Here is a 27958-nt window from a genome sequence, read left to right as displayed (position 1 = left end):
CCCAGCGTCTTCCGGGTTAGAGGAGGGTTTGACCGGCCGGGATGTCCTTGTCCCATCGCGCTCTAGCGACTCCTGTGGCGGGTCGGGTGCATGCACACTGATACTGTCACCAGTTGTACGGTGTTTCCTCCGACACATTGGTGCGGCTGGCTTCCGGCTTAAGCGAGCAGTGTGTCAAGAAGCAGTGCGGCTTAGCAGGGTCGTGTTTCGGAGGACGCATGGCTCTCGACCTTCGCCTCTCCCGAATCTATACAGGAGTTGCAGCGATGGGACAAGACTGTAACTACCAATTGGATATCACGTAAAAATAATAAATACATTGCCTGGAAATAAAGTTTTTCACCTGAATCTTTCTGGATGACATCCTGAACTGCAATTACCACACACTAAGCATTTTATAGCTCTCTTTATTGGGAAAGTACACAGACCATGATGTGTTGAAATGCCCACCTGCTGATTAAATCTTCTCCCATCATCTCTCAGTGGAGCGGTAAGTCCTGGATCAGTCCTGGATGATGAGAACAGATACCACAAGGCTTGAACAGCTCCTCACATTCCCACACAAGCTTCCCTCACAACCTTCCCTCTCCTCCCCCATCCAGAGCATGTGCCCCTCATCTCACATGTGCTCAGCCTACTCCACATGAACCATGCTTTAACTCTCTCTCATCACCGCCTGGCCTTCTAGGATCCCATGGGCTGTGTGCTGTTGATACATTCTCCTAACCCAGAGAGACTTCAGTCTCTTTGGGTGTAATAGTAAACTGATGTGAACGACAGTACACGAAAGTGAAATGTGAAATGAAACACCTCATCAGTACAGATGGAGAGATGGATCAGATGTATTACAGTTCTGGCCCAGTAAAGATAATGTGCAGCTCATCACTGTACCCCCTACAGTGAGGCCCCAACCATTGACAGTATAAAAAGGCCCAACCCAGAGGCCCTAAGCTATCGGGATGACATCATGGGGAAGTCCAGGAAACCCCCATAGTGGGACTAGTTTCTAAATGGTGTGGAGTTAATGGGCCTACAGACAAGGACTGGCAGTGTCGGGAACATGAGCACACTACTCCTATGTCCAACGGTTCATTTCCACATTCAGACATCCCATCTCTTATTATAGCATAGCTATGGGTTTGGGGACCGAGGACTGGGTGACTCGAATGTGTAACTAGGGAAGAACTGGGACAAGGAGGCCAAAGACTGAGATGAGGTAATTGGGGATTTATTGGGATTCAGTGACTTCTGTTTCTTTACTGACATTGTTGCTCGAATAAAGAACAGAACAGTAAGCCCAAGTATGAATAATAGAGAAAACTATTAAAGAATCAATGGTTTAAAACGTTTAGTGTCCTAAGCAATCAAATACATAACTGGGTTCTGGGATATGTCTAGAGCCCAAGTTTAGGTTCATGTCAGGTAAACAAGCTTTATGGGACCCAAAAAGAAACACAGTTGGTTATAACTTCCAACATATTTTCTCCCCTGCACAGGAAAGTGTATTTTGACTCATCCAACATACCCAGTTACCAGTTTTGATAGGGCCCCACTGTCTGGAAAAATGGTGCTTGTGAAAGGGCATTGCATCCAAGATGTATTTTTTTAAGTAATGTAGAAAAGTATACCAATGTCACTGGTAACTGGTCCCTTTGGAGATGAGCTAGCTTGTCTTGGACACAGGGAGCAAACAAACATGGCTAGTGTCTGAGTGTCCATGGGGAATACCCAGTTTAGATGATGTTCTAATTTTAACCTCTGAACTTTCACAGGCCTTCCAATCATACATGGGGAGAAACAACTATAGCACACTTACTGGGGCTGGGAACTTAAGCAAAACAGGTTTTTAACATTTTCTCCATATAAGCTTAAACTAGGATCCACTGTCAGTTTTACAATGGGTGGATACACAATCAAAATAACAGACTGAAGAGACACTGGTCTCATCTGCCAATAACTATTTCAGGGGTCAGGACACACCATGGATATGGAAAAGTGGGCGTCTCAAACCTCCTGCTGCAATATTGCATATATAAATATAACATATTTTTAATTCCCCCGCATATATGTATATGCAGTATATTATAATATATTAGTTTTCCGTATGGCATAACACTGAGAAACACTTTTTACTATAAGGTGACAATGGTTTCCTCTCTCACATTACTACCTGTATGGGATGATATGATTTATATTTACAATTTGAGTCATATAGTAGAAGCTCTTATCCAGAGAAACTTGGGTTAAGTGCCTTGCTCAATGGCACATCGACAGATTTTTTACCTAGTCGGCTCGGGAATTTGAACCAGCAACCTTAACCGCTAGGCTACCTGCCACCTCATTTCACAGACTGGAGAACACATCATTGCCTAGGGCTAAGGCACTGTAGCCGTCAGTAGAAAGACAGTGTTGTCGGTACTGTACTGCAAGTTCTAGCTGCTTCTGTTCAGCAGCAGTCTTCACCTGGCCAACGTCAAAGACATAGATGGCGACAGGTGTGTAAGTGAAACCAGACAACAGGAGGTCTACCACATGAGGCCTCCTTTCCTGGAATCAGTCCAACATGCTGTTCACTGGGTGGAAAGTGGAGACAGATGAAGTCCAGATATATGAATTCTTTCTCCAACTGTCCTCCTTAAAGTCCTCAAATTAGGTACGACACAGTGATAAAAGCATCACCGAGGAGCCCCAAATCCACTCAATAATGTTAAGCTTCCTTCTCACTCACACGCATAACCTTTAACATTGTCTTGGAGGACTACTGAATTATTACCATAGGCTGCAAGACTAATGCATATATATGCAATGGTTTATTTTTGCTCTGCAGAGAATGAATGACTTCTTTTGCTCTCAACTGAGAAACTGTTCATAGACTATTAACCAGGATGTCTGTGAATCATATACACTTGTTAGTATGTTTATTTTTTGTTACTATGACAATATTGACACCTCACCAACCACAAACAAACCAAACAAACAAACCACAAACAAATCCCAGCTGCAACTTCGCTCATTGTGCCCTTGGCAAAGAGTAAAGTGGATTTAAATCATCAGCCCTGTAAATCCCTAGGTGTGGACAAAGACTAAGAGAAACCCATTAGAAAATGTGCTGACAATCAGAACACCACAGAAACATTCCCTCAAGGTCTTGGGAGAGCAGGCAAGAATGGTTTGGAAAACGTTGTTGTGCTGGAAATGCTGAAAGGCTCTGTGTTACAGAGACGCTGTCCTTAGAGTTCCTTTTTATGTCTCTATTTTGGTTTGGTCAGGGCGTGAGTCGGGGTGCGCATTCTATGCTCTATTTTCTATGTTTTGTATTTATTTGTTTTGGCCGGGTATGGTTCTCAATCAGGGACAGCTGTCTATCGTTGTCTCTGATTGGGAACCATACTTTGGCAGCTCTTTTTCCCACCTGTCCTTGTGGGTAGTTAACTTTGTTTGTGGCACTTTGCCCTGTAAGCTTCACGGTCGTTTTGTATTGTTTATTGGTTTTGCTGGCGACACTCAATAAAGAGGAAAATGTACGCTCACCACGCTGCACCTTGGTTTACTTCATCCGACGGTCGTGACAGAACTATCCACCACCAAAGGACCAAGCAGAGTGGCCAGGAGAGGCAGCGGCAAGATTTTTTTTGGGGGGGGGCACACGGGACGGTCGGCGGAGCCGAGGATGGAACCAGAGCCAGTCGGGGTGAAATTGGAGGTGAGCGAAGGGAGCGAAGCAGACAGTGAAGGAGTTGATGGGGAGATTGGAGGAGAGAGCTATGAGAGAGCTGCTGTGTTGGTGCATGAGGCACGACATTCGCCCTACGGAGCGTGTCCTCGAATTGATGTCACCTGAGTCAGCTCTCCATACTTGTCCTGAGGTGCGTGCTAGCCGTCTGGTGAAGACTGTGCCAGCCCCACGCACCAGGCCTTCTGTGCGCCTCCCCAGCCCTGCACGTCTTGGCGCTCCAGACCTCCAGTGCGCCTCCACAGCCCGGTGAGTCCTGCGCACGCTCCACGCACGGTTTCCCCAGTTCGCCTGGAGAACCCAGTTCGGCCTGAGCCAACTCCCCGTGCCTACCGTGGCGAGCATTTGACTGGTCAGGCCCCGTGCTATGGGGTGATGCGCACGGTGTCGAGGCCGAGCATCCACAGGCCGGTGTGCTCGGTGCCAGCGTCCCGCATTTGCCGGGGGGAAGCGGGCACCCAGCCAGTATGGGTGGTGCCAGTCCTGCGCTCGAGACTGCCAGTCCGCCTCCACGGCCCAGTGTATCCGGTGCCTGCTCCCAGAGCCAGGCCTCCTGCAAGTCTCCCCAGCCTGGTGAGTCCTGTGCCTGCTCCCAGAGCCAGGCCTCCTGCATGTCTCTCTAGCCGGGTGAGTCCAGTGCCTGCTCCTAGAGCCAGGTCTCCTGCAAGTCTCCCCAGCCTGGTGAGTCCTGTGCCTGCTCCCAGAGCCAGGCCTCCTGCATGTCTCCCCAGCCGGTGCGTCCTGAGCCAGAGTCGCCCGCCTGTCCGGCGCAGCCAGAGCCGCCCGCCTGTCCGGAGCTCCCAGAGTCGCCCTCCAGTCCAGGGCCCGCTGCGAGGGTCCCCAGTCCAGGGTTGGCGGCGAGGGACCCCGCTCTAGAGGCGCCACCAAAGTGGGGTGAGCCAGGGGTGGAGATGGTTCTGCGTCCCGCCCCTGAGCCGCCACCGTGGATAGATGCCCACCCGGACCCTCCCCTATAGGTTAAGGTTTTGCGGCCGGAGTCCACACCTTTGGGGGGGGGGGGGGGGGTTACTGTCATGCCCTGACCTTAGAGTTCCTTTTTATGTCTCTATTTTGGTTTGGTCAGGGTGTGAGTTGGGGTGGGCATTCTATGTTCTATTTTCTATGTTTTGTATTTCTTTGTTTTGGCCGGGTATGGTTCTCAATCAGGGACAGCTGTCTATCGTTGTCTCTGATTGGGAACCATACTTACGCAGCCCTTTTTCCCACCTGTCCTTGTGGGTAGTTAACTTTGTTTGTGGCACTTTGCCCTGTAAGCTTCACGGTCGTTTTGTACTGTTTATTGGTTTTGCTGGCGACATTCAATAAAGAGGAAAATGTACGCTCACCACGCTGCACCTTGGTCTACTTCATCCGACGGTCGTGACAGACGCTTTTATCCCAATGCACTAAAACAAAATATCATTACTGAATCCATTCCAGAATTACAAGTCTTGTATATTCATTATAATGTATTGAGATAGAAGTTAGGTTACAAGAGATTAGTTGGGGATGAATTGTTAGTTGGGGATGAATTGTTCCCAGGTTAAACTGTCCCTCTTGCATTGAAATATTCCCATCTAGTTAGATTGACACCAGAGCTCTAATCAAAGTGACAATCCAGTTCCATCCACTGTGATCCTCTAATCAGGGTCGCTCTGTAAACTCAGCTCGCAACTGGTTATGATCATCACTGAAACCTTAGCCAAACATTTACCCTTCAGGTATTAGGCCTGATTACTGCCCACTGTCATTCTCACAAACACAAAATAAAGGCAGACATAGTAGATCACAATGTATACAGTACTGCTTCCAGTGACAGGATCATGTTGTGTGATTATATGTATATGCATATACATGTGTAAATCTTTGATATATAAGTGTTGGATTGTTTCTATTATGATATTGCATTGAAATATGTTTTTAATACCTTTGCAAAGCAAAAAAGCTAAACATATTCACTTTTCTTTTTTGAATGCACTCATACATACATGTTCTCATTGTATCAGGCATTTTAACAAAATATTTTGTGTTAAAATAAAGAAAATGGTATGTGCCTAATTTGCATAATATGCTGGTTGTATTTGCATATATGAATGAATTAACATAAAGGGGTTGAACATGGCTGCAACCCCCAAACACTTGCTCTGTCTACCCTACCTGCACTCACCTGTGCGGTCTAGACTGCCTCATTAATTACTGTTGTTGTCACATTATGTTGCATAATTCAACAAGTGCCAATTGCAGGATAGCCTTGGATTAAAAATCAATACCTATTTTTTTTTTTTTATGTCACGCGCCGAATACAACAGTGAAATGCTTACTTACAAGCCCTTAACCAACAATGCAGTTTTCAGAAAAATAAGTGTTAAGAAAGTATTAACTAAAATAAAGTATGAGAAAAATTTAAAGAGCAGCAATAAAATAACAGTAGCGAGGCTATGTATAGGGGGTACTGGTACAGAGTCAATGTGAGGGGGCACCGGTTAGTCGAGGTAATTGAGGTAAAATGTACATGTAGGTAGAGGTAAAGTGGAACGGGGGGGACAATGCAAATGGTCCGGGTAGCCATTTGATTAGCTGTTCAGGAATCTTATGGCTTGGGGGGTAGAAGCTGTTAGGAAGCTAATCTTGGTGCTCCGGTATCGCTAGCCATGCAGTAGCAGAGAGAACAGTCTATGACTAAGGTGGCAGGAGTCTTTGGCAATTTTTAGGGACTTTCTCTGACACCGCCTGGTATAGAGGTCCTGGATGGCAGGAAGCTTGGCACTCCGTAGTGCCTTGCGGTCGGAGCCCGAGCAGTTGCCATACTAGGCAGTGATGCAACCAATCAGGATGCTCTCAATGGTGCAGCTGTACAGCCTTTTGAGGATCTGAGAACCCATGCAAAATCTTTTCAGTCTCCTGAGGGGGAATAGGCATTGTCGTGCCTTCACAACTGTTTTGGTGAGTTTGGACCATTATAGTTTTTTATGATGTGGACACCAAGGAACTTGAAGCTCTCAACCTGCTCCACTACAGCACATCGATGAGAATGGGGGCGTGCTCGGTCCTCCTTTTCCTGTATTTATACATACTTTACACTGTTTGCGAGATCTGACATAATATCGCTATAATCCTACTCAGTGGCAATTTTAGCATGTAAATCTTGGTGGAGCAAAAAATAAAATACAATTGGGATGCATGCTAGCAAAGCCACAACACAACATTAAACAATACATTAATTGCACTATAACGTTGACAAACGGTGCCCACAAACTGTTAGGGCCTACATAAAGGTGTCCCAACAGCAGTCCCAACATCTTACCACTGCTACACCAGGCTATCAGCGGAGCCTTGTCTGGCAGCGGAACAGCTCATTCAGCATCTGCCTTTACTGCCTTTTAAAAAAACATAGCTGATATGGCTTAAACAAATGTGGTTTCTAGTGACAATTGAGATGTACAAACTATGGCATAAGGCAGGGGTGGGCATCTCCAGTCCTCGGGGGCCTGATTGGTGTCACACTTTTCCCCCATCCCTAGCAACATCTCCATAGATACACAGCGTCAGTGTTCAGTCTGTGTATGTATTGATAGTGTTCTGACAGACATGTTCAAACATCACTATACTCAAACATCTGCATTTCCTACGTGTTTGCAGGCATGCGTGTGTAATGCTCCAGAAATGAAGTTTCATCTTCTTTTGCAGATGTTGTGTCTTGGTGATTTAGGTTTAAGGATTGTGCTGCATCTACTGTACTATGAGTCACAGCCAGCTGCACTCTAACTGTATGCATTTGATTTTAATTAGGATTTTTAATGAAATGAGCCAAAGAGAAAGGTTTAATATACTTCAGAGACCAAAGTCTGTTTCTATCAACAAATAGGAGGTACTCTGCATGGTTACCAAGGCCAACATCCTAGTTACAAAGACCAACATCCTGTTTCCAGAGGGGATCCCTCAGAGCAATACCTTCACATCCACAGCCACAAAATCAGAACACTGCATTCCTTCTGATTCAGTACTCACACAGGGGTGGGGTGGAAATTCATTTTGTGCATTAAAGCAATATCAAAACTCTGTTGGCTTTAGTTTCATTGTAAGAGCCTGTTGTTCTACCTCTGCCTGTGTTCTCTCAGCCCAGGACTACCGATGCACTCTGCAGCAGAGCTAGGGTGACTCCCAGGAACAATGCCAGCGAAGTGGGAGGGAGAGGGATGCCAGATAGCAGTTCTCTGGGTAGACTGGAGAACAGCCTGTTACTACACCTGGGGGAGGAGGAGGGAGCAGAGGTCTGGGCCATGGAGCTGAAGTCAGGTACAGGACTAGTAAACACCCTCGCCTTAGTAGAAAAATATTGAATATATTCCAACAGTCACATTTTTTCTGACATGCAAATCATATGATGTTCTTCTGTCAGGGCAATAAATTACAGGATGTGCAACTCTTTCCAGCGTAGACCTGCCATGGCTCCTCTCCTCTTACCTCCCCACCAATGTAAACATTGTTATCAGCTTCAGAACTAGATCTCCTCATTTTTCATCTGTTTCTATTCCGCTTGCTTACACAGTCCCTTAATCCACAAAGCAAACATGGAAGGCACGCTAGCTTCTTTGCGTGTAACAAATCAAACAATCTAAAGCCCAATTACTACTGCTTAAGTGGCTAACCTGACCCAGACTGCAGCATCTGCAGCTAATGTATAATCATCCCTGCCATAATGGGCGACTGAGGCTGCTGTTTACCCTCAGTGCTAACCACTCAAAATGCCCTTTGATCAGAGGGCTGTCTTGAGAGTCAACACTAGAGCTAGACACAGGCTTCCATCTGCCTCACAAATCCCCATAAACATAACCAAACAATGAACATTTTCCCTTTCTGACTTCAGTCAAAACAGCTGTGGTTCAGTTGTGGTTTCCCTAACAAATAATCAACCAATTTTATTACACTCACATTAAGTTGTCTGTGTGTGTTAGTTGTGCGGTGGTGTGGATTTTTGAGCTGCAGCTTTTGTTAATGACCTTCGAAATCTTCTATCGATAATGGTCACACTGTCTTAACACTGCTTCAGATATAGTCATGCTCAATCTCTTATACACTGACCATGCTAATTTCAAGATGTTGTATTTGGGACATCAGCCAGAAGTGAATTTCATCAAACATCTGCAGCTGTAGAGTAGCTGTTGACACTCCAAAACCACATCCCTCACATTCAGACTGATTGACTTTGAAACACATTTCTTGTAAGAATGTCCCAGAGTGCCCTGCAATGCCAAACATGACAACACTCATGGACAGCAGCAAGACACGTGGTGTGGAGAAGGCCTTTCTCAGTATCATTCACACTGCGTCTTTATCTGCCCTCGTCATCGTATTATGAGGATGAAGTGCAGGAGATAGAGATAGGGATAGAGTTGGAGAATAAGGAGGATGTGAGGTATGGTTTCAGTTATGAATGTTATTTCAGTTATGGGTGTTATTTCATACATACACATTATACGTAAGCATCTGACCATCTGCATTGTTATTATGGGTGGTTCCTCAGATAATATATTTCCCGTCATAGCTGTGCTTTTGCCCTCCTTACAGAAATAACTGCCCTGAAATAGATCTCATTAGTGATGTCGCTGAGTGGGTGGGAAGACAAAAAAGCTTTTGATAGAAACATGCAGGGAACACCACATGAACAAGTTTGCCCATAGGCCCTCAGCAGGAATTCATGAGAATGTGTCATATCTCACATGGTATCTTGTGTAGAAATACGATAACCACTGATCAAATTACAGCAGAGGAACACATATGGTGAGAAGTTTCGCAGTACATGTTAACTTAGTGAGGCCAAACTAAACATTTGTCATCCATTTACATTCTAATCATCATCTGTTTACCACAGGCCTATAGTAAAAAAACAACAGCCTACAAGACACCACAGACATCATCAGAATGCTGACCACCTCAAAAGAGTTAACTACGCAGAACCCTATTAACAACAATAGTCTACAATTGGATCATACTGAAACCGTCCAAATTCAGGAGGCCCCTACATTAAACCCCAGTCTACAGGGCCCGTCAGAGGACATCATCAGGCCACAGGTCCCTACAGAAGACATCAGCTGTATGGATCCCACTGACAACTCAGGATAAGATAATATATTGCAGAACAGCTGGCGTTGTGGTCCCAAAGCAGAGGGCACTTGGACAAGACATGGAACAGGAACAAAAATGCATCCCTCTCCAAATAATGCCTGCAGCTGTTCATTACTAGAGGGGCCCTACGTCTGTTAGGCAGCATGTGGTCAGACTCCCCAAAATAAAAACCACCAAGACCTTTTGTATGGTGCATCTCTGGACCCCTGGTGATTAAGAGTGTATCTGTTCTGCAGAGCCACTTTGGCAGATACACAACAAATCAGACATGATAACAACATTCACATCAAATCCCTTGTCAATCCATATCTTATGTTGGAATATCTTACCTGCCAGTGAGACCAAACAGATTCATTCCAACCATAAGAATGAGTCAGCTGAAAGGTTAGACCTTACATACAGAGGGAGCTGTGATGGCATAAAAACACAGTCTCACATAACCTGACCAACAGGAATGCCAGAGGCAAAAAAGATATTATGATCTTACTTCCAGTTCAAGAAAAGGCAAATATTTGTGTTGGTCTCTTTTTGGAGTGGAAGAGGGTGTAGGTTTCCTTATGATAAAGCATGTAAACACACAGTGGATTCGGAAAGAATTCAGGCCCAATTACTTTTTCCCGATTTTTTTACATTACAGTCTTATTCTAAAATGGATCAAAATAAAAAACAATCCCTCATCAATCTACTCACAATACCACATAATGACAAAGTTAAACTTATAAACATGTTTTACATAAGTATTCAGACCATCTGCTATGAGACTAGAAAATGAACTCTGGTGCATCCTGTTGCTATTGATCATCCTTGAGATGTTTCTACAACTTGATTGGAGTCCACTGGTGGTAAATTCAATTTATTGGACATGATTTGGAAAGGCACACACCTGTCTATATAAGGTCCCACAGTTGACAGTGCATGTCAGAGCAAAAGCCAAGCCATGAGGTCGAAGGAATTGTCCATAGAGCTCCGAGACAGAATTGTGTCAAGGCACAGATCTGGGAAAGGGTACCAAAACATTTCTGCAGCATTGAAGGTCCCCAAGAACACAGTGGCCTCCATCATTCTTAAATGGAAGAAGTTTGGAACCACCAAGACTCTTCCCAGAGCTTGCCCCCTGGCCAAACTGAAAAATCGGGTGAGAAGGGCTTTGGTCAGGGAGGTGACCAAGAACCAGATGGTCACTCTGACAGAGCTCCAGAGTTCCTCTGTGGAGATGGGAGAACATTCCAGAAGGACAATCATCTCTGCAGCACTCCACCAATCAGGCCTTTATGGTAAAGTGGCCAGACAGAAGCCACTCCTCAGTAAAAGGCACATGACAGCCCACTTGGAGTTTGCCAAAAGGCACCTAAAGGACTCTCCGACCATGAGAAACAAGATTCTCTGGTCTGATGAAACAAAGATTGAACTCTTTGACCTGAATTCCACGCGTCACATCTGTAGGAAACCTGCCACTATCCTACGGTGAAGCATGGTGGTGGCAGCATCATGCTGTGGAGATGTTTTTCAGTAGCAGGGACTGGGTGACTAGTCAGGATCGAGAGAAAGATGAACGGAGCAAAGTATAGAGAGACCCTTGATGAAAACCTGTTCCAGAGCACTCAGGACCTCAGATTGGGGCAAAGGTTCACCTTCCAACAGGACATTGACCCTAAGCACACAGCCAAGACAATGCTGGAGTGGCTTTAGGACAGGTCTCTGAATGTCCTTGAGTGGCCCAGCCAGAGCCCGGACTTGAACCCGATCAAACATCTCTGGAGAGACCTGAAAATAGCTGTGCAGCGACGCTCCCCATCCAACCTGATAGAGCTTGAGAGGATCTGCAGAGAAGAATGGGAGAAACTCCCCAAATACAGGTGTGCCAAGCTTGTAGCGTCATACCCAAGAAGACTTATGTAAATGTGATATTTCAGTTTATTTTTTTTTACACTTATAAAAATGTCTAAAAAACATTTTTTGCTTTGTCATTACGGGGTATTGTGTGTAGATTTATGGGGGGGGGGGACTATTTAATCAATTTTAAAATAAGGCTGTAATGTAACAAAATGTGGAAAAAGGGGTCTGAAAACTTTTCGAATGCACTGTACATATATATTACACACTTAGCTCTGGGCTAAAAGAGACCTGGCTCATGTTATCATATGAGATATCATGAAAGTATGCAAATAGATCACAAACAAAAGGGCATTGTGTCATTACTGGGTTCTTAAATTGTCCAGATCCCTTTAGACATAATATAAATAACATTAAAATAATGGTATAGCGAATACAGAACTGAAACAAGAGACGTAGGAAAATAAAAATGTCTTCCATGGAAAACAGCAAATGGATGGGAATCACATAATATTGTGTTCAATCTCACTGTTTCTGTGTGCCATGGCCAGCAGCTGAGACTTTTCCCATCACTGTATCAGCAGAGCAGTGGAAAATTCAGGCAAATCAAATTCCTTAAGCTACTGACTTAGTAATGCCTATTCCCGGAGCCCCTTATTTCAGCTTTCCTTATCCAAATGTCACACTGGCACAAATAACATTACTTACTACCTTACTTTGGTTGATACCTTACAGTAGAGTAGGCCCTATCGCCTAGTTACATCAAAGTATGTGTGGATACATTTTGCCCCCTTGTGGTGGACTATGTACATGCAGCCTAGAGTAAATCTTGGTGGGGGAAAAAAAACAAAATGTGGGATGCATGCCAGAAAAGCCACTACACAGCACAACACAAACAATACATTAATTGCACTATAACGGTGACAAACGGTTCCCACAAACTGTTAGGGCCTACATAAAGCTGTCCCAACACCTTTCCCCTGCTACACCTGGCTATCAGCGGAGCCTTGTCCGGCAGCGAAACAGTTCATTCAGCCTCATTTTAAAAAACATAGCTGATATGGCTGACTTGTAGACTTGCTTATGTACAGCGACAGAATTCAGAACATTGGCCATTCTTACAATGTGCTCCCTGTACACCAAGTCAGAACTGTAGGATAAATAAAGGGGGCATATAAGCAGACAATGAAAGCTCTTAAGCAGGTTATAGGCTATATGTGCACCACCAAGTTAGAACAGAAAACTAAGAGGTGAAAATAGACCAAATTACTATGGTGAGGGACGTTGAATGCCGTTTGGATCTTTGCATGTCAAAAAAGATACATGTCAAAAAACACTATTTGACACGTTAAATAGTTTTTGATTTGACACGTCAAATAACACAATTCTATTATAAAATGTTGTGTGTGCTGAATTTGCACGTGCTAGCCAAGCACCAGTCTTGCCAACTTAGGGACTTTGTCGCTATATTTAGCGAGTATTCAGACCCCTCTAGCGACACATTTTCAAAAAAGTGACTAGCGACAAATCTAGCAACTTTTTCTGGTGTTATTGGAGACTTTTGGAGACTCTGACGTGAAAGCACGTATCGTTCTTACTCTTCTCAATGAGCAATGGGTGCTGCCCTGGGCCCTACCCCCGTCCCAAAGCACTCACAGGCGGCCCAATCCTCGCGCAGCAGTCCCTCCCAGCTGCAGTCAGAGCAGGAGATGTTCACCCCTCCCCGTCCAGACTGCAAATGAATCGCGCACTGGCTGATCCCGCCCTGGCTTACATTCAGGACAGGATGTAAATGTAAAAAAATAAAATAAAAAAATAAAAATAAAATAAAAGACTAAGTAACTCCGCCAGAGTGTCTCTTTTGGGTCACTTTTGTCGGTCCCAAGCCTGGATAAAGGAGGAGGGTTGGAATTGTGACATAAAAAAAAAAAGAATCGACAGAAAAAAGTTCATTTGTAGTTCAATACATATTTAGGGTGTTTTTTACTCACTTTTTGTCTCTCCCACGACATTATTCCTCTCTCCTACAGCGTCCATCACAATTACATGCACATGGCCAATTATGCAAATTGGGTGATGACGTCATTTAGCGACTTCTAGCAACTTTAAGGACAGCCAATAGCTACTTTCCTTACTGAGGAGTTGGCAACACTGCCAAGCACCACCACTGTCAAAGTTGTACAAAAAAAGTCTGCAAACAAGCACACACCGGCCACAAACGATGTGTTTACAATACCGCATTGGTCAAAATAGACCAAATTATTAGGGTGAGGCACATGGACATTTTTGGACTCACCTTGTGCTGTGCTCACTTAAACAGGAAGGTGGCGCGGCGGTCCTTTGTGGGCAAATTTTTTCATCAAAGTCTGGCATTCTCTGGACACAGGCACTCCACTGAATAGCAGGCTAGTGGTTGCTTTGCAATGCTTGCAGTTAGCCACTGATTCCTTCCAAAGCACTCATTGTTGAATTTGCGATTTCCAACTTGCTGTGTAATGTTAATATCCAATAGCCGATGAGCACTGATACATTGATTGTATCGATAATTTCTCTTCATATGACAAGGATTAAAAAGGATTTGCCAGTAGATTGTCAGCTTGATTCATGATGATGACTGCTAGCTAAGATTTTGAAAGTAAGATGTTGACACGATCAGTCCAATCAAAGCTACTGTACATATAACATGATTTGACGTAATTGTATCTGTGGCCAATGGCCTTGAGCCTTCTTGGAAGGGCTCTTCTAATGTAACTCTATGGCAGGACTCAAATTGCTTAAGTGTTCGATGTCTACGCTTACTAAGGACTTACACTTGGCCTGTGACGTAGTGTCCCCATGAGTAACAGAACACTGAGCCAATCACAGCACAATGCTCCTATTTTCTGCAAACTGATATGTGACTCATATGAATGCCAAAATAACATGCAAAATGTCAAAGTGGAATTATGTTTTCCACATTTTTCCTAATTAATGAAAAGCTGAAATGTCTTGTGTTAATAATAATCCAACCCCTTTGTTATGGCAAGCCTAAATAAGTTCAGGAGGGAAAAATAGCCTAAATAGTCACATAATAGGTTGCATGGACTAACTCTGTTTGCCATAATTGTGTTTAACATGATTTTGGAATGAATACATAATCTCTGTACCCCACACACACAATTATCTGTAAGGTCCCTCTGTCGAGCAGTGAATTTTAAACACAGATTCCATCACAAAGAAGGGCACCTATTGGAAGATGGGTAAAATATTAAATAAAGCAGACGTTGAATATCCCTTTAATTATGGTGAAGTTATTAAGTACACTTTGGATGGTGTATCAATAGACCAATTCACTACAAAGATACAGGTGTCTTTCCTTACTCAGTTGCCGGAGAGGAAGGGATTTCACCATGAGGACAATGGTGAGTTTAAAGGCTGTGATTGGAGAAAACTATGGATGGATCAACAACATTGTAGTTACTACACAATACTAACCTAATTGACAGAGTGAAAAGACGGAAGCTTGTACAGAATAAAAATATTCCAAAACATGAATTCTGTTTGCAACATGGCACTAAAGTAATACTGTAAAATGTGTCAAAGCAATTCACTTTTTGTCCTGAATAAAAAGTGTTATGTTTGGTGCAAATCCAATACAACACTTCATTGAGTACCACTCTGGATATTTTCAAGCATAGTGCTGGCTGTATCATGTTATGGGTATGCTTGTAATTGTTAAGGACTGGGGTGTTTTTCAGAATAAAATAGAAACTAAATGGAGCTAAGCACAGGCAAAATCCTAGAAGAAAACCTGGTTCAGTCTGCTTTCCACCAGACACTGGGAGATAAATTCACCTTTTAGCAGGACAGTGGTAGGCCTGGCCGTGTGGTGCCAGGACAACAACCTATCCCTCAACGTGATCAAGACAAAGAAGATGATTGTGGACTACAGGAAAAAGAGGACCGAGCACGCCCCATTCTCATCGACAGGGCTGCAGTGGAGCAGGTTTAGAGCTTCAAGTTCCTTGGTGTCCACATCACCAACAAAATAACATGGTCCAAACACATCATGACAGTCGTGAAGAGGGTACGACAAAGCCTATTCCCCCTCAGGAGACTGAAAAGATTTGGCATGGGTCCTCAGATCCTCAAAAGGTTCTACAGCTGCACCATCGAGAGCATCCTGACTGGTTGCATCACTGCCTGGTATGGCAACTGCTCGGCCTCCGACCGCAAGGCCATATCTACAATGGAGTTGCTTACCAAGAAGACAGTGAATGTTCCTGAGTGGCTGAGTTACAGTTGACTTACATCTGCTTGAAAATGTATGGCAAGACCTGAAAATGCTTGTCTAGCAATGATCAACAAACAATTTGCCAAAGCTTGAAGAATTTTTTAAAGAATAATGGGCAAATGTTGCACAATCCAGGTGTGGAAAGCTCTTAGAGACTTACCCAGCAAGACTCACAGCTGTAATTGCTGCCAAAGGTGATTCTAACATGTATTGACTAAGGGGGTTGAATACTTATCTAATCAATATACACTGCTCAAAAAAATAAAGGGAACACTTAAACAACACAATGTAACTCCAAGTCAATCACACTTCTGTGAAATCAAATTGTCCACTTAGGAAGCAACACTATTGACAATAAATTGCACATGCTGTTGTGTAAATGGAATAGACAACAGGTGGAAATTATAGGCAATTAGCAAGACACCCCCAATAAAGTAGTGGTTCTGCAGGTGGGGACCACAGACCACTTCTCAGTTCCTATGCTTCCTGGCTGATGTTTTGGTCACTTTTGAATGCTGGTGGTGCTTTCACTCTAGTGGTAGCATGAGATGGAGTCTACAACCCACACAAGTGGCTCAGGTAGTGCAGCTCATCCAGGATGGCACATCAATGCGAGCTGTGGCAAGAAGGTTTGCTGTGTCTGTCAGCGTAGTGTCCAGAGCATGGAGGTGCTACCAGGAGACAGGCCAGTACATCAGGAGACGTGGAGGAGGCCGTAAGAGGGCAATAACCCAGCAGCAGGACCGCTACCTCCGCCTTTGTGCAAGGAGGAGCAGGAGAAGCACTGCCAGAGCCCTGCAAAATGACCTCCAGCAGGCCACAAATGTGCATGTGTCTGCTCAAACGGTCAGAAACAGACTCCATGAGGGTGGTATGAGGGCCTGATGTCCACAGGTGGGGGTTGTGCTTACAGCCCAACACCGTGCAGGACGTTTGGCATTTGCCAGAGAACACCAAGATTGGCAAATTCGCCATTGGCGCCCTGTGCTCTTCACAGATGAAAGAAGGTTCACACTGAGCACATGTGACAGACGTGACAGAGTCTGGAGACACCGCGGAGAACGTTCTGCTGCCTGCAACATCCTCCAGCATGACCGGTTTGGCGGTGGGTCAGTCATGGTGTAGGGTGGCATTTCTTTGGGGGGCCGCACAGCCCTCCATGTGCTCGCCAGAGGTAGCCTGACTGCCATTAGGTACCGAGATGAGATCCTCAGACCCCTTGTGAGACCATATGCTGGTGTGGTTGGCCCTGGGTTCCTCCTAATGCAAGACAATGCTAGACCTCATGTGGCTGGAGTGTGTCAGCAGTTCCTGCAAGAGGAAGGCATTGATGCTATGGACTTGCCCGCCCGTTCCCCAGACCTGAATCCAATTGAGCACATCTGGGACATCATGTCTCGCTCCATCCACCAACGCCACGTTGCACCACAGACTGTCCAGGAGTTGGCGGATGCTTTAGTCCAGGTCTGGGAGGAGATCCCTCAGGAGACCATCCACCACCTCATCAGGAGCATGCCCAGGCGTTGTAGGGAGGTCATACAGGCACGTGGAGGCCACACACACTACGGAGCCTCATTTTGACTTGTTTTAAGGACATTACATCAAAGTTGGATCAGCCTGTAGTGTGGTTTTCCACTTTAATTTTGAGTGTGACTCCAAATCCAGACCTCCATGGGTTGATAAATTGGATTTCCATTGATTATTTTTGTGTGATTTTGTTGTCAGCACATTCAACTATGTAAAGAAAAAAGTATTTAATAAGATTATTTCTTTCATTCAGATCTAGGATGTGTTGTTTAAGTGTTCCCTTTATTTTTTTGAGCAGTATATATTAGTGTTTGTTTTTCATACATTGTGTACAAATGTTAGAATATTTCTTCCACTTCGACATTACAGAGTATTTTGTGTAAGTGGTTGTCCAAACAATTAAATCAATTTTAATCGCACTTTGCAACAGAACAAAATGTGGATAAAGTCAAGGGATGTGAATACTTTCTGAAGGCACTGTATGTGTGTGGAGCTGAGCTATGTCCCTCATAACCAATGTTTTAGGTAGCCTAGTGGTTAGAGCGTTGGGCCAGTAACCGAAAGATTGCTGGATCAAATCTCTGAGCTGACAAGGTAAACATCTGTAGTTCTGCCCTGAGCAAGGCAGTTAACCCACTGTTCCCCGGGCACTGTGGATGTTGATTAAGGCAGCCCCCTGCACCTCTCTGATTCAGAGGGGTTGGGTTAAATGCAGAAGACACATTTCAGTTGAAGGTATTCAGTTGTACAACTGACTAGGTATCCCCTTTCCCCATAGTCTATGACCTACACTCTAAGTAACCTGAGGTCACTCTCCTGCTGGGACTGCCCTAGACTGTAATCACAACCCACTGTAAATATTGGCCAAATAATCATCCTACCTGACTTCCAAAGGACTATGTAGCAGGTGATCTGTAGGACTTTTTTCCACATTCAAAATAAACAATTATGTGTTGGAAAGATCTAAGTTTGTAACAGCACTTTCACACTCTCCCCTTCACAACCAGACAACCAACCATTCCACTACTTGAGTATCCCCAGCATCATTCAGGCTGAGATAACGTTCCAGTTCGTTGGCATGCAAGCTGCATCTGCTAAGTGCCTGCACACAACTGTTATTGAAACAGAAACTGATCACCACACTGCCCTGAATATCCTGCCAGTCATACAGGAAGGATACTGCCCTTGTCAATGCAGCTTGCCCAGAATGACCAGTTAGCTGTGCGACCTGTTCAGGCCCCAGAACTACAACCACTAGTGGCTACTGGTCAGGCCCCAGAACTACAACCACTACTGTCTACTGGTCAGGCCCCAGAACTACAACCACTACTGGCTACTGATCAGGCCCCAGAACTACAACCACTACTGGCTACTGATCAGGCCCCAGAACTACAACCACTACTGTCTACTGGTCAGGCCCCAGAACTACAACCACTACTGTCTACTGGTCAGGCCCCAGAACTACAACCACTACTGGCTACTGATCAGGCCCCAGAACTACAACCACTACTGTCTACTGGTCAGGCCCCAGAACTACAACCACTACTGGCTACTGATCAGGCCCCAGAACTACAACCACTACTGTCTACTGGTCAGGCCCCAGAACTACAACCACTACTGGCTACTGGTCAGGCCCCAGAACTACAACCACTACTGTCTACTGGTCAGGCCCCAGAACTACAACCACTACTGGCTACTGATCAGGCCCCAGAACTACAACCACTACTGGCTACTGGTCAGGCCCCAGTACTACAACCACTACTGGCTACTGATCAGGCCCCAGAACTACAACCACTACTGTCTACTGGTCAGGCCCCAGAACTACAACCACTACTGGCTACTGATCAGGCCTCAGAACTACAACCACTACTGTCTACTGGTCAGGCCCCAGAACTACAACCACTACTGGCTAATGGTCAGGCCCCAGAACTACAACCACTACTGGCTACTGATCAGGCCCCAGAACTACAACCACTACTGTCTACTGGTCAGGCCCCAGAACTACAACCACTACTGGCTACTGATCAGGCCCCAGAACTACAACCACTACTGTCTACTGGTCAGGCCCCAGAACTACAACCACTACTGTCTACTGGTCAGGCCCCAGAACTACAACCACTACTGGCTACTGATCAGGCCCCAGAACTACAACCACTACTGGCTACTGATCAGGCCCCAGAACTACAACCACTACTGGCTACTGATCAGGCCCCAGAACTACAACCACTACTGTCTACTGGTCAGGCCCCAGAACTACAACCACTACTGGCTACTGATCAGGCCCCAGAACTACAACCACTACTGTCTACTGGTCAGGCCCCAGAACTACAACCACTACTGTCTACTGGTCAGGCCCCAGAACTACAACCACTACTGTCTACTGGTCAGGCCCCAGAACTACAACCACCACTGGCTACTGGTCAGGCCCCAGAACTACAACCCCTACTGGCTACTTTGTCTCCTCCCCGTTAGGACACACTCATGTCCAAAGACTTTGAATCAACCTTGCACACTGTTCCAGTGGAGTAAAGAGGGGAGATGTTAGAGCTGTACATATACCCTACATGAGTGGCTGGCTGCTGCATTACTATTGCTTTCCTTTAACTTGGTTACACCCCAATGCACTTGAATTGTGAAAAACATGAACACACATTGAAAAGGTAGTTGGCTTCAACTTCAAAATCAAGAGGCATCCTAGTGTCACTCATAATCCTAGTTATACCAAGAGATCGTATGAAACCCTTTTAAAGACAGAAAAATGCAATACAAAATAAATCAGGGCAATTTATATGCAGGCGAACGTGTTTGAGTGAAATTATGTAGGCCTTATTTGATTCAGAATAAAATTGATTTACACCAAAACAGTCTTTATGGGCATGAGTGTTGTACACCATTCTGAAAAATGCCTCATCTACAAAATTCATATTTATACAGGATTTGACCACCATCAAACGGTATTATGGCAGCCATATTTTATGCTAAATTGCAAGAGTAGGGGCAAAGCTACAGAATTGTTCAAGGATGTAATTTAGATGTCTGAGCTCACTTGTTTTCCTTAGTGCAGATTACAATAGCCACAACATCTCTTCATGCACCGTGGGAAAAATGTTTTGGCATGCCAAATTCAAGCTTGACATTGGTCTGCATTGATGTCGTCGCATGCATGATCCATGGCCAGAAGGAGGGTGGCACGCTCGTGGGGATGGCGACCTTCCACCTTCATGCTGATAAAAAATTCTCAATCGTGTTGAGGAAAGGAGAGGATGGGGGCAGGTATAGGATCACGAACCAGGGATGGGCCTGAAACCTGAAATTGTCCCACACAATGACATAGGTGACCCCTTCACCTTGACAGGCCTGCTCAATTTCATTGAGAAACACAATGAGGTGTGCAGCGTTGTAGGATCCAAGTAATGGCCGACGTCCTATCGCTCCATCTTCAGAGATAGCTGCGCACATGGAGATGTTTCCCCACGTTGCCCAGGCACTTAGACGGTCACCCGTTGGCCGATGAGGTTCTGCCCACAGCGTCGAGTTTTGGCCAGATTGTAGGCCGCTTCATCAACGAAGATATACTTGTGATGGTTCACAGCAGCATCAAGCACCACCCTCTGGTTAGTTATTTTTACAGTATAGTTCCAATATGATATTGTGAAGGAGCTTGTTCATCAAATAGTAACAGTATTAAAGCATATAGTGCTGTACCTGAACATAGTCAGCCCGAATATGCTTCACCCGGTCGTTGTTTCTCTCAAAAGGCACTAGGTAAATGTGTTTCATAGATATCTGGTGCCTCTTCAAAAGGCAGGTGATTGTTGGTAGGCTGATGGATGCCACATTGGCAAAGGTGTCATCCTTCTCTTCAATGTCCTGCTTTATTTCAGACAGCCGTACGTCATTCCTGGCCCTCACCATTTCCACCACTGCCCACTCCTGCTGGTCGGTCAGCACACAGCCACGGGAACCACCATGGGGTCTTCTGTCAATTCTGAGGGTAGAACAGAGTATACTGTCAATAGATCATACTGTAAGAATACTAACATGTTTTGTGAATTTAGATGCATTACAATGTGTCATTTACTATAAATGTAATGGTAAAGCAAAGTGCATATCCTGCAGACTTACCAGTTTTCTTGGTGAAATGTTCTCATGATCGAATTGACAGTGATCTTTTCAGATTGGGGTGAACTGATCTGGCAGCCTCTGCCATGGTAAATTGGTCAACGACGATGGCCCGGACTTCATTAGACAACAGTTCCCTGCCGTCTGCCTGTCTCTCTCTGATGTCCACTTTTTTGACGGGGCCCATGCCCACATCTTTGACCTCTTTGACGGGGCCCATGCCCACCTCTTTGACGGGGCCTATGCCCACTTCTTTGACGGGGCCCTTGTCCACGAGCTCTTTGATTTCTTCCTCCCCATTGCTGTCTATCCTGCTCCATGTTCACACACACCCTTTTATATGGGGACCAATTGTGGTTACCACTATGTTAAATCAATCAGCAATAACAAGTAGTCATTATGTATGGTTATATATCATACATGTCATTTAGATGTTTATACTTTACAAACATATTATTTCTATAGTTCTCAAAATCCATATATAGTAGACAAACCAGTTTAAAATCTATAGGTTTACCAAACAGTTAAGTGATTAACCGTTAAGCACAGTTGGATTAAGTGATGGTCAAATGTATTTAAACAAATGAGAAGAGAATCATATGAAAAGTATTGAGAGCATTGCATTGTGAAAGGCAATGACTTTATATGAAAGGTATTTCTAGATGAAAAATTAATGAGGTTTGATGAAAAAGGTACGGTATGTTGTATTTAGTCAATTAAAAATCTGGTACAAGTTTTGAAAAACAGCCTTTTTGATAATCTGTTTTGTTTTTACCACATACTTGTGAAAGTACCAAAGAGATAAAAAAAATCAGTAATAGACAACTTTCTAAGTCTGATGTATTCTCATTGAGTGCTGTATGGTCCTGCACGACAAATGTATTTTGATGTTACATTTACATATTAGTCATTTAGCAGACTCTTATCCAGAGCGACTTACAGTAGTGAATGCATACATTTCATACATTTTTTCCCCTTCGTACTGGCCCGTGGGAAACGAACCCACGACCCTGGCGTTGCAAACACCATGCTCTACCAACTGAGCTACAGGGAAGGCTGCTTATTAAGAGATTTAAAATGTGTGGATCTGCAAATGTTTTCTCCTGAACACATGAAATCAGTTCCGTGTTCCCAGATGTCACATGACATTTTATGGCCAACTGTAATATCTGCTGTGTGGTCTTCATTGGACGACAGACAGGACACATTGCTCAACAGATTTACCAAAGTCAAAATGGAAAACAGTGCACTATACAAAAGACAGGTGTGGGATGCATGTTGTCCTTGCAGACGAATGTCTGACGTTTCCCCAACAAACTTCCAAGTTTTCTGGTCCCCCCCCAAAAACATTCTCCCTACTTCCAATAGAGTAGAGATATTGCACATACAATAGATAGATGTATAAGACAGGAAGTATGGTACCATGCTTGTTCATATAACCCTAGGATTTCGTTCATCATCACTTCGTACCTCAAGTACACAAACCAACCGTAACTGAAGACCCCCCCCCATTTTATAATTGGAATGTGATACAGAAATAGGCAATAGTGTGCTTTAGGACAACGCGGACGCCTCCGAGTGGTTGGGTAGGCTGTTTGGAGTGTTTATCCAACTGGATATTTTATTTTTAATGTCCCCCCACTTCTAAAACCAAAGTTGCGCCCCTGTAAATGAGTACATGCCAGATCTTTACAGTCCTGTTATGAAATACAACATTCTTCAAATCAGTATTTTAGCAAAGGCATTGCTGCTGTCCCAATAGCACAACAGGATCCTCGTCAGGATACATAACATCCATTATCAGTGCATATTAACATTGCAAAGCAGATATAAGATGTCTCACCAAATAATTACTCTAAATGTTTGCAATCAATATTCCACGTGTTCACTGAGGCAGATATATTACCACACTAATGAGTCACAATTTGGAGTGCCATCCCTTTACAGAAGACAACATACTTATTTTTAGTCAATTTATTTGTACAAGAGAAACAGCCTTAAGCCTTGACAGCAAATTTGCGAATGGAATACAGGCGGTCCTTCCTCTGCATCTTCTTGGTTCTGAGAGATTCCTCATGCTTGTTAAGTCTCCTGCGGATGGCACGGGTCTTCCTGGGTCTCAGATCCAGGGGCTTGTACTTTTTACCCTGAAATGACATTCACAATCAAATTAAAATAAACACTACATGGGCATTCAAACTAATACAAAAAAAACCAAAAAACAGAACTGTTGCTGCTATTGCATTTTGTTCAATTATGGTCTTCAGCACTTAGATGGGCTGAATAGTCAGGGTTGGCACTCATCCTAGTTCTCAAATATTGAGGTTACATGGGTCACTTTACAAACTAATCTGCAGAATGTTTAACATTTGGTCAAGGTTGACAAGACACCATAACCCGCACCAAACGCAGCAGATCCCCTGTTGGGTATTGATGAACAGTGGCGAGTCAACATGTAGAATCATTGGGAAATTAACAGAATACGACAGCCGATGTTCTGTGGTCAGACGCCTGCCCGTTGCTTTTGACTGTTCATCAGCAGGTTCTGTTTTGCTTAACGGATTTCTTAAATACGTGTGTCTGGATGGCATTGCTCTTACCTTGTAGAACTTCCTCAGGTTCTCCTTCTGCGTCTGGTTGATGACAGTCAGAACGCGGGCGATGGACTTGCGGACGACACAGCTAGAGGAAACAGAACCAAAAATAAGGGTTAATTAAAATGCAAGGATAAGAAGCCTCAACTTAAAGGGCGTTTGAGATCCGAGCAAAAAGATTTGAGATTCGAGCAAAAAGAGAAGCACATTTATTGCCCTACTATACCTAAAAACCTTGACTAATAAATACAAATTGAATACCAATTATTGGAATACTGTCAAACAAAACACTGCAAAATCGTGGAGATTTTAATTTCAAGCTTGAATATTGAATCTAATTACTGTGTGCTGTGGTACTTTAGTTGCTTGAAATTTGAGACAATATCCAATCGCCTGACATGCACAAAACCATGGTAGTATGCATGTACTTCAGTCTTGTGCACGTGTCTTCGGTCATGAGCAAACATCTCGATTGCCACACAGATCCAGTCTGAATTCTGTTCAATAATACTTTGCTGGGGATATTTAACCTCACATTTTGACCACTTGAATGACCAAAACCACAGACAATCGGCAGAGTAAGTTCAAATATAAATCTATTCAACATTCGTGACACACGGGATGTGCCGTGCTTTTTATCTCCAATGTAAATGTGCGTGGCGTTGCCTACACAATTGAAGGCATGCCATCTTCGGTGACTAAAATCTCTGCATACCAATTCAATAATATACCCATCGCCGTACTCTGATTACAACTGAGAAACCACTCAATTCTCCACCATGATGTAGCCATAGATTGTGTGACAGTGATAACTACAGCCCACTCAGAACCCAGGCTAAACTCTAACTACGACTTCTGCAGTCCAAATAATACTCACATCTTGGAGAGCTTGGAGGCAGCTCCACCAGTAACCTTGGCTACGCGGAGCTGGGACAGCTCTACCTTCAGGTCATCTAGCTGCTTGAGCAGCTCCTCCTTCTTCTTGCCCCGCAGATCTCTAGCCTTGATCTTGCCCTGTGAAGATTAAATATATTAAGTTATCTTTGAAAATGTAACGTTACTTAACTAGCGAACTAACCATTTTGTCCACAAAACGTCAACGTGGGCTGAAAATGAATATAACTATTCTGAGTGGCAACATACAACGTTAACTGCATCGAAAGCATTGTTCTGAAGTGTTTGGAAGTTAACCGACGTAACTAGTTAGTTAGCGAACAACCGTTTCATTTGCAAGTAGTATGCCTAGACACGTTTGATAGTTAGCCGACGTAGCTAACTAGACATCCATGCATTTGCTAGTAGCGGTAGCTTTTATCTTGCTCGTGTTTGGTTATTATGGTGGCAAGTGACAGATGAAGGACCTCTATCGAGCATTCACAAACAAGTGGCAAGACAAGATATTTATGCTCATGGATGTTATCAACTGTGGTCGTTTTATGTGGACTAGACAGCGCAATTTTACTGAATTGAACGACAGACGCGAGCCTCTCACCATGTTCCTCGTTGCTGCCACAGGAAAAGAAAGACCGATAACGTGTTAGCTCAGAAGCTATCTTCCGGTCCGAGGCGTTCCGTTTGTTGCGTATCGGTGAAAATGCCCACAGCGCCACTCAGTGGATTCAGTTGGGAATTATTGTTGCTTACTTTGTTCTGCTGCATCTCTGCTTAGAATCACGTGGAGTGCCCAAAAAACATGTCCCCAAGAAAAAGTAATGAAAACAAACTTTTATGCTTAACATTTATTTATTAACAAGAAATGAAGACAAAACAAAATAACTTGTAGTGGTAGCACTTGTTAAAATGAGAATTAATAGAATCTGTTGTGATTTATTAGATTGTTTGTTAAAAACCAGAGTTGAACACAGCAGAATCAAACAGAAGTGACAAAAAAAAAGTGCATAAGGTATTTTTATGGTGACCTTGCAGTAGAGTCATAGCCACCTGTGCTTATTGTAGTTCTATGGAAATATACTAAATTTGTGGTACCAGATACTATTCAATAACAGGTCACTTAACGCAGTGTGGTGTTTTGACATTGAATGTAGACCGTGTCCATTTTATGACAAAAGTTTAAAGAAGGGGAGGACCTTGTTCACACAATAGATCATTGTCTCCTTCCTCTTCGACCTCCCAGCCCCAGAGTTGACTGACCGCACAAACCCAATGAATGTGACATCAAATGCTACAGTACTGTAACATAACCAGACACATGGGTATTTCTCACATGATATGGGAGTATAATTCAGAGTGCAGACTGGTGTGTTGCTGCCTCACACCTTAGCCATTAATATGGTTCACATTCTATTCAGAATGTAAGGAGACAGGTTTTCCCTCTCTGCAGAGATCCAATGCATTCTGCTATAAGGCATGCATACTTGTATTAAAGGGTCTTTCCTCCAGTACATTGTTAATGCCCTCACATTGTAAGCACACACAAATGGTCACTTAGTTCTGACAGGATGCCAATGAACAGTGAGACAGAGCATCAAGCCAAGACTGGCTACATAGACAGGTAAAACATGGTGTAAAATACTGCAAGAAGTCAGACAAAATTATTTACACCCAGTGATTTATAAAGTTCTCAATGCATATGTACAATTATCATATATAAATAGACATGGAATGTACTGTCATTTACACAAACACAAGGCAGGTAAAGGTAGAGCACATCCTTCGATAATTGTGATTTAGATAGCTTTCAATAATTATTTAACATATTTAAAAAGTACTCTTCTGTCTACATGACATAGATTTTCTCCATTGATATCAAAGACATTGATGTATGACTCTCACCTCCCCTTCAGAGACATCTCAAGTTCTGATTTTAACATGGATTTTTCCTACATAAGCCATCTGAAGTTATATTTTTAATGGAAAGAACCAAATTAAAGACTGTTGTGAAGGGTCCATCAGAAATCTTGGGGCGTTCCATTGAAGAGGGGTTGATTGGGGTGGTAGCATTTTCTAGATTCTTGTTATCATGCACTCACAATTCAACAAAATCCCTTTCCCAAACATAGAGAAGGGATCATCAACTGGATCCAGCCGCAGGCAGATTTTTTTGGATGGTCAGGGGGCTGGAACATAATTACAAATATTTGTAGACTGCAAATTGACCGCAAGAATCCCAAACAGAAATAATATTAGACTAAAACAATCATTTCAGGAGGATATTTGTGAACAGATGTCCAAAATTAAAATAACTTGGAGCTGATTTTCTGGTGTTTTTACAGTCTTATGTCCAACAATATATAAAAAAAGAAGAAAAAAAAGTGTTTTTGCTCAGAAAACATTGGGGGCCAAATAAAACCACAAGTGGGCCAAATTCGAACCACGGGCCGCTAGTTGAGGAACCCTGCCATAGGTAGTCATCGGCAGTAAATACCGTTTTCTATGTCTAAATTAAAGAAAAAAAAACATTGGAGCAGAGACATAAATAATCTTCTCTGTCAAAAAGAGTTGTGACAATCTGGTAGGCCTGACCCATCCCACCTGGAGAATAAGACATACACCATATATACACAAAAGTATGTGGACACCCCTACAAATGAGTGGATTCGGCTATTTCAGCAACACCTGTTGCTGACACACAAACTCACAGAATAGGACCACTGAGTGCTGAAGCGCATGGCGTGTAAAAATCGCCTGTCCTTGGTTGCATCACTCACTACCAAGTTCCAAACTGCTTCTGGAATCAACATCAGCACAATAACTGTTCGTTGGAAGCGTCATGAAATGGGTTCCCATGAC

The 27958-nt window shown here is 43.8% G+C and overlaps 1 protein-coding gene across 1 annotated transcript; it reads right to left on the bottom strand.

Annotated features, from left to right (window-relative positions):
* Positions 1–23573: 23573 nt before the first annotated feature.
* LOC115164699 (60S ribosomal protein L35) lies at positions 23574–25819 on the bottom strand. The gene is made up of 4 exons (XM_029717446.1): positions 25701–25819; positions 25086–25222; positions 24215–24296; positions 23574–23761 (listed from the first exon to the last, which is right to left on the bottom strand). The coding sequence occupies exons 1-4, from the start codon at positions 25701–25703 to the stop codon at positions 23612–23614; spliced, it is 372 nt and encodes a 123-aa protein (XP_029573306.1). The 5' UTR covers positions 25704–25819; the 3' UTR covers positions 23574–23611.
* Between the last annotated feature and the right edge of the window lie 2139 nt (positions 25820–27958).

Source organism: Salmo trutta, chromosome 27 (assembly GCF_901001165.1).
Source record: "Salmo trutta chromosome 27, fSalTru1.1, whole genome shotgun sequence".
Classification (NCBI taxonomy): Eukaryota; Metazoa; Chordata; class Actinopteri; order Salmoniformes; family Salmonidae; genus Salmo; species Salmo trutta.
Note: the sequence above shows the minus strand (reverse complement) of the source record. Positions and strands in the feature narration are given on the sequence as shown.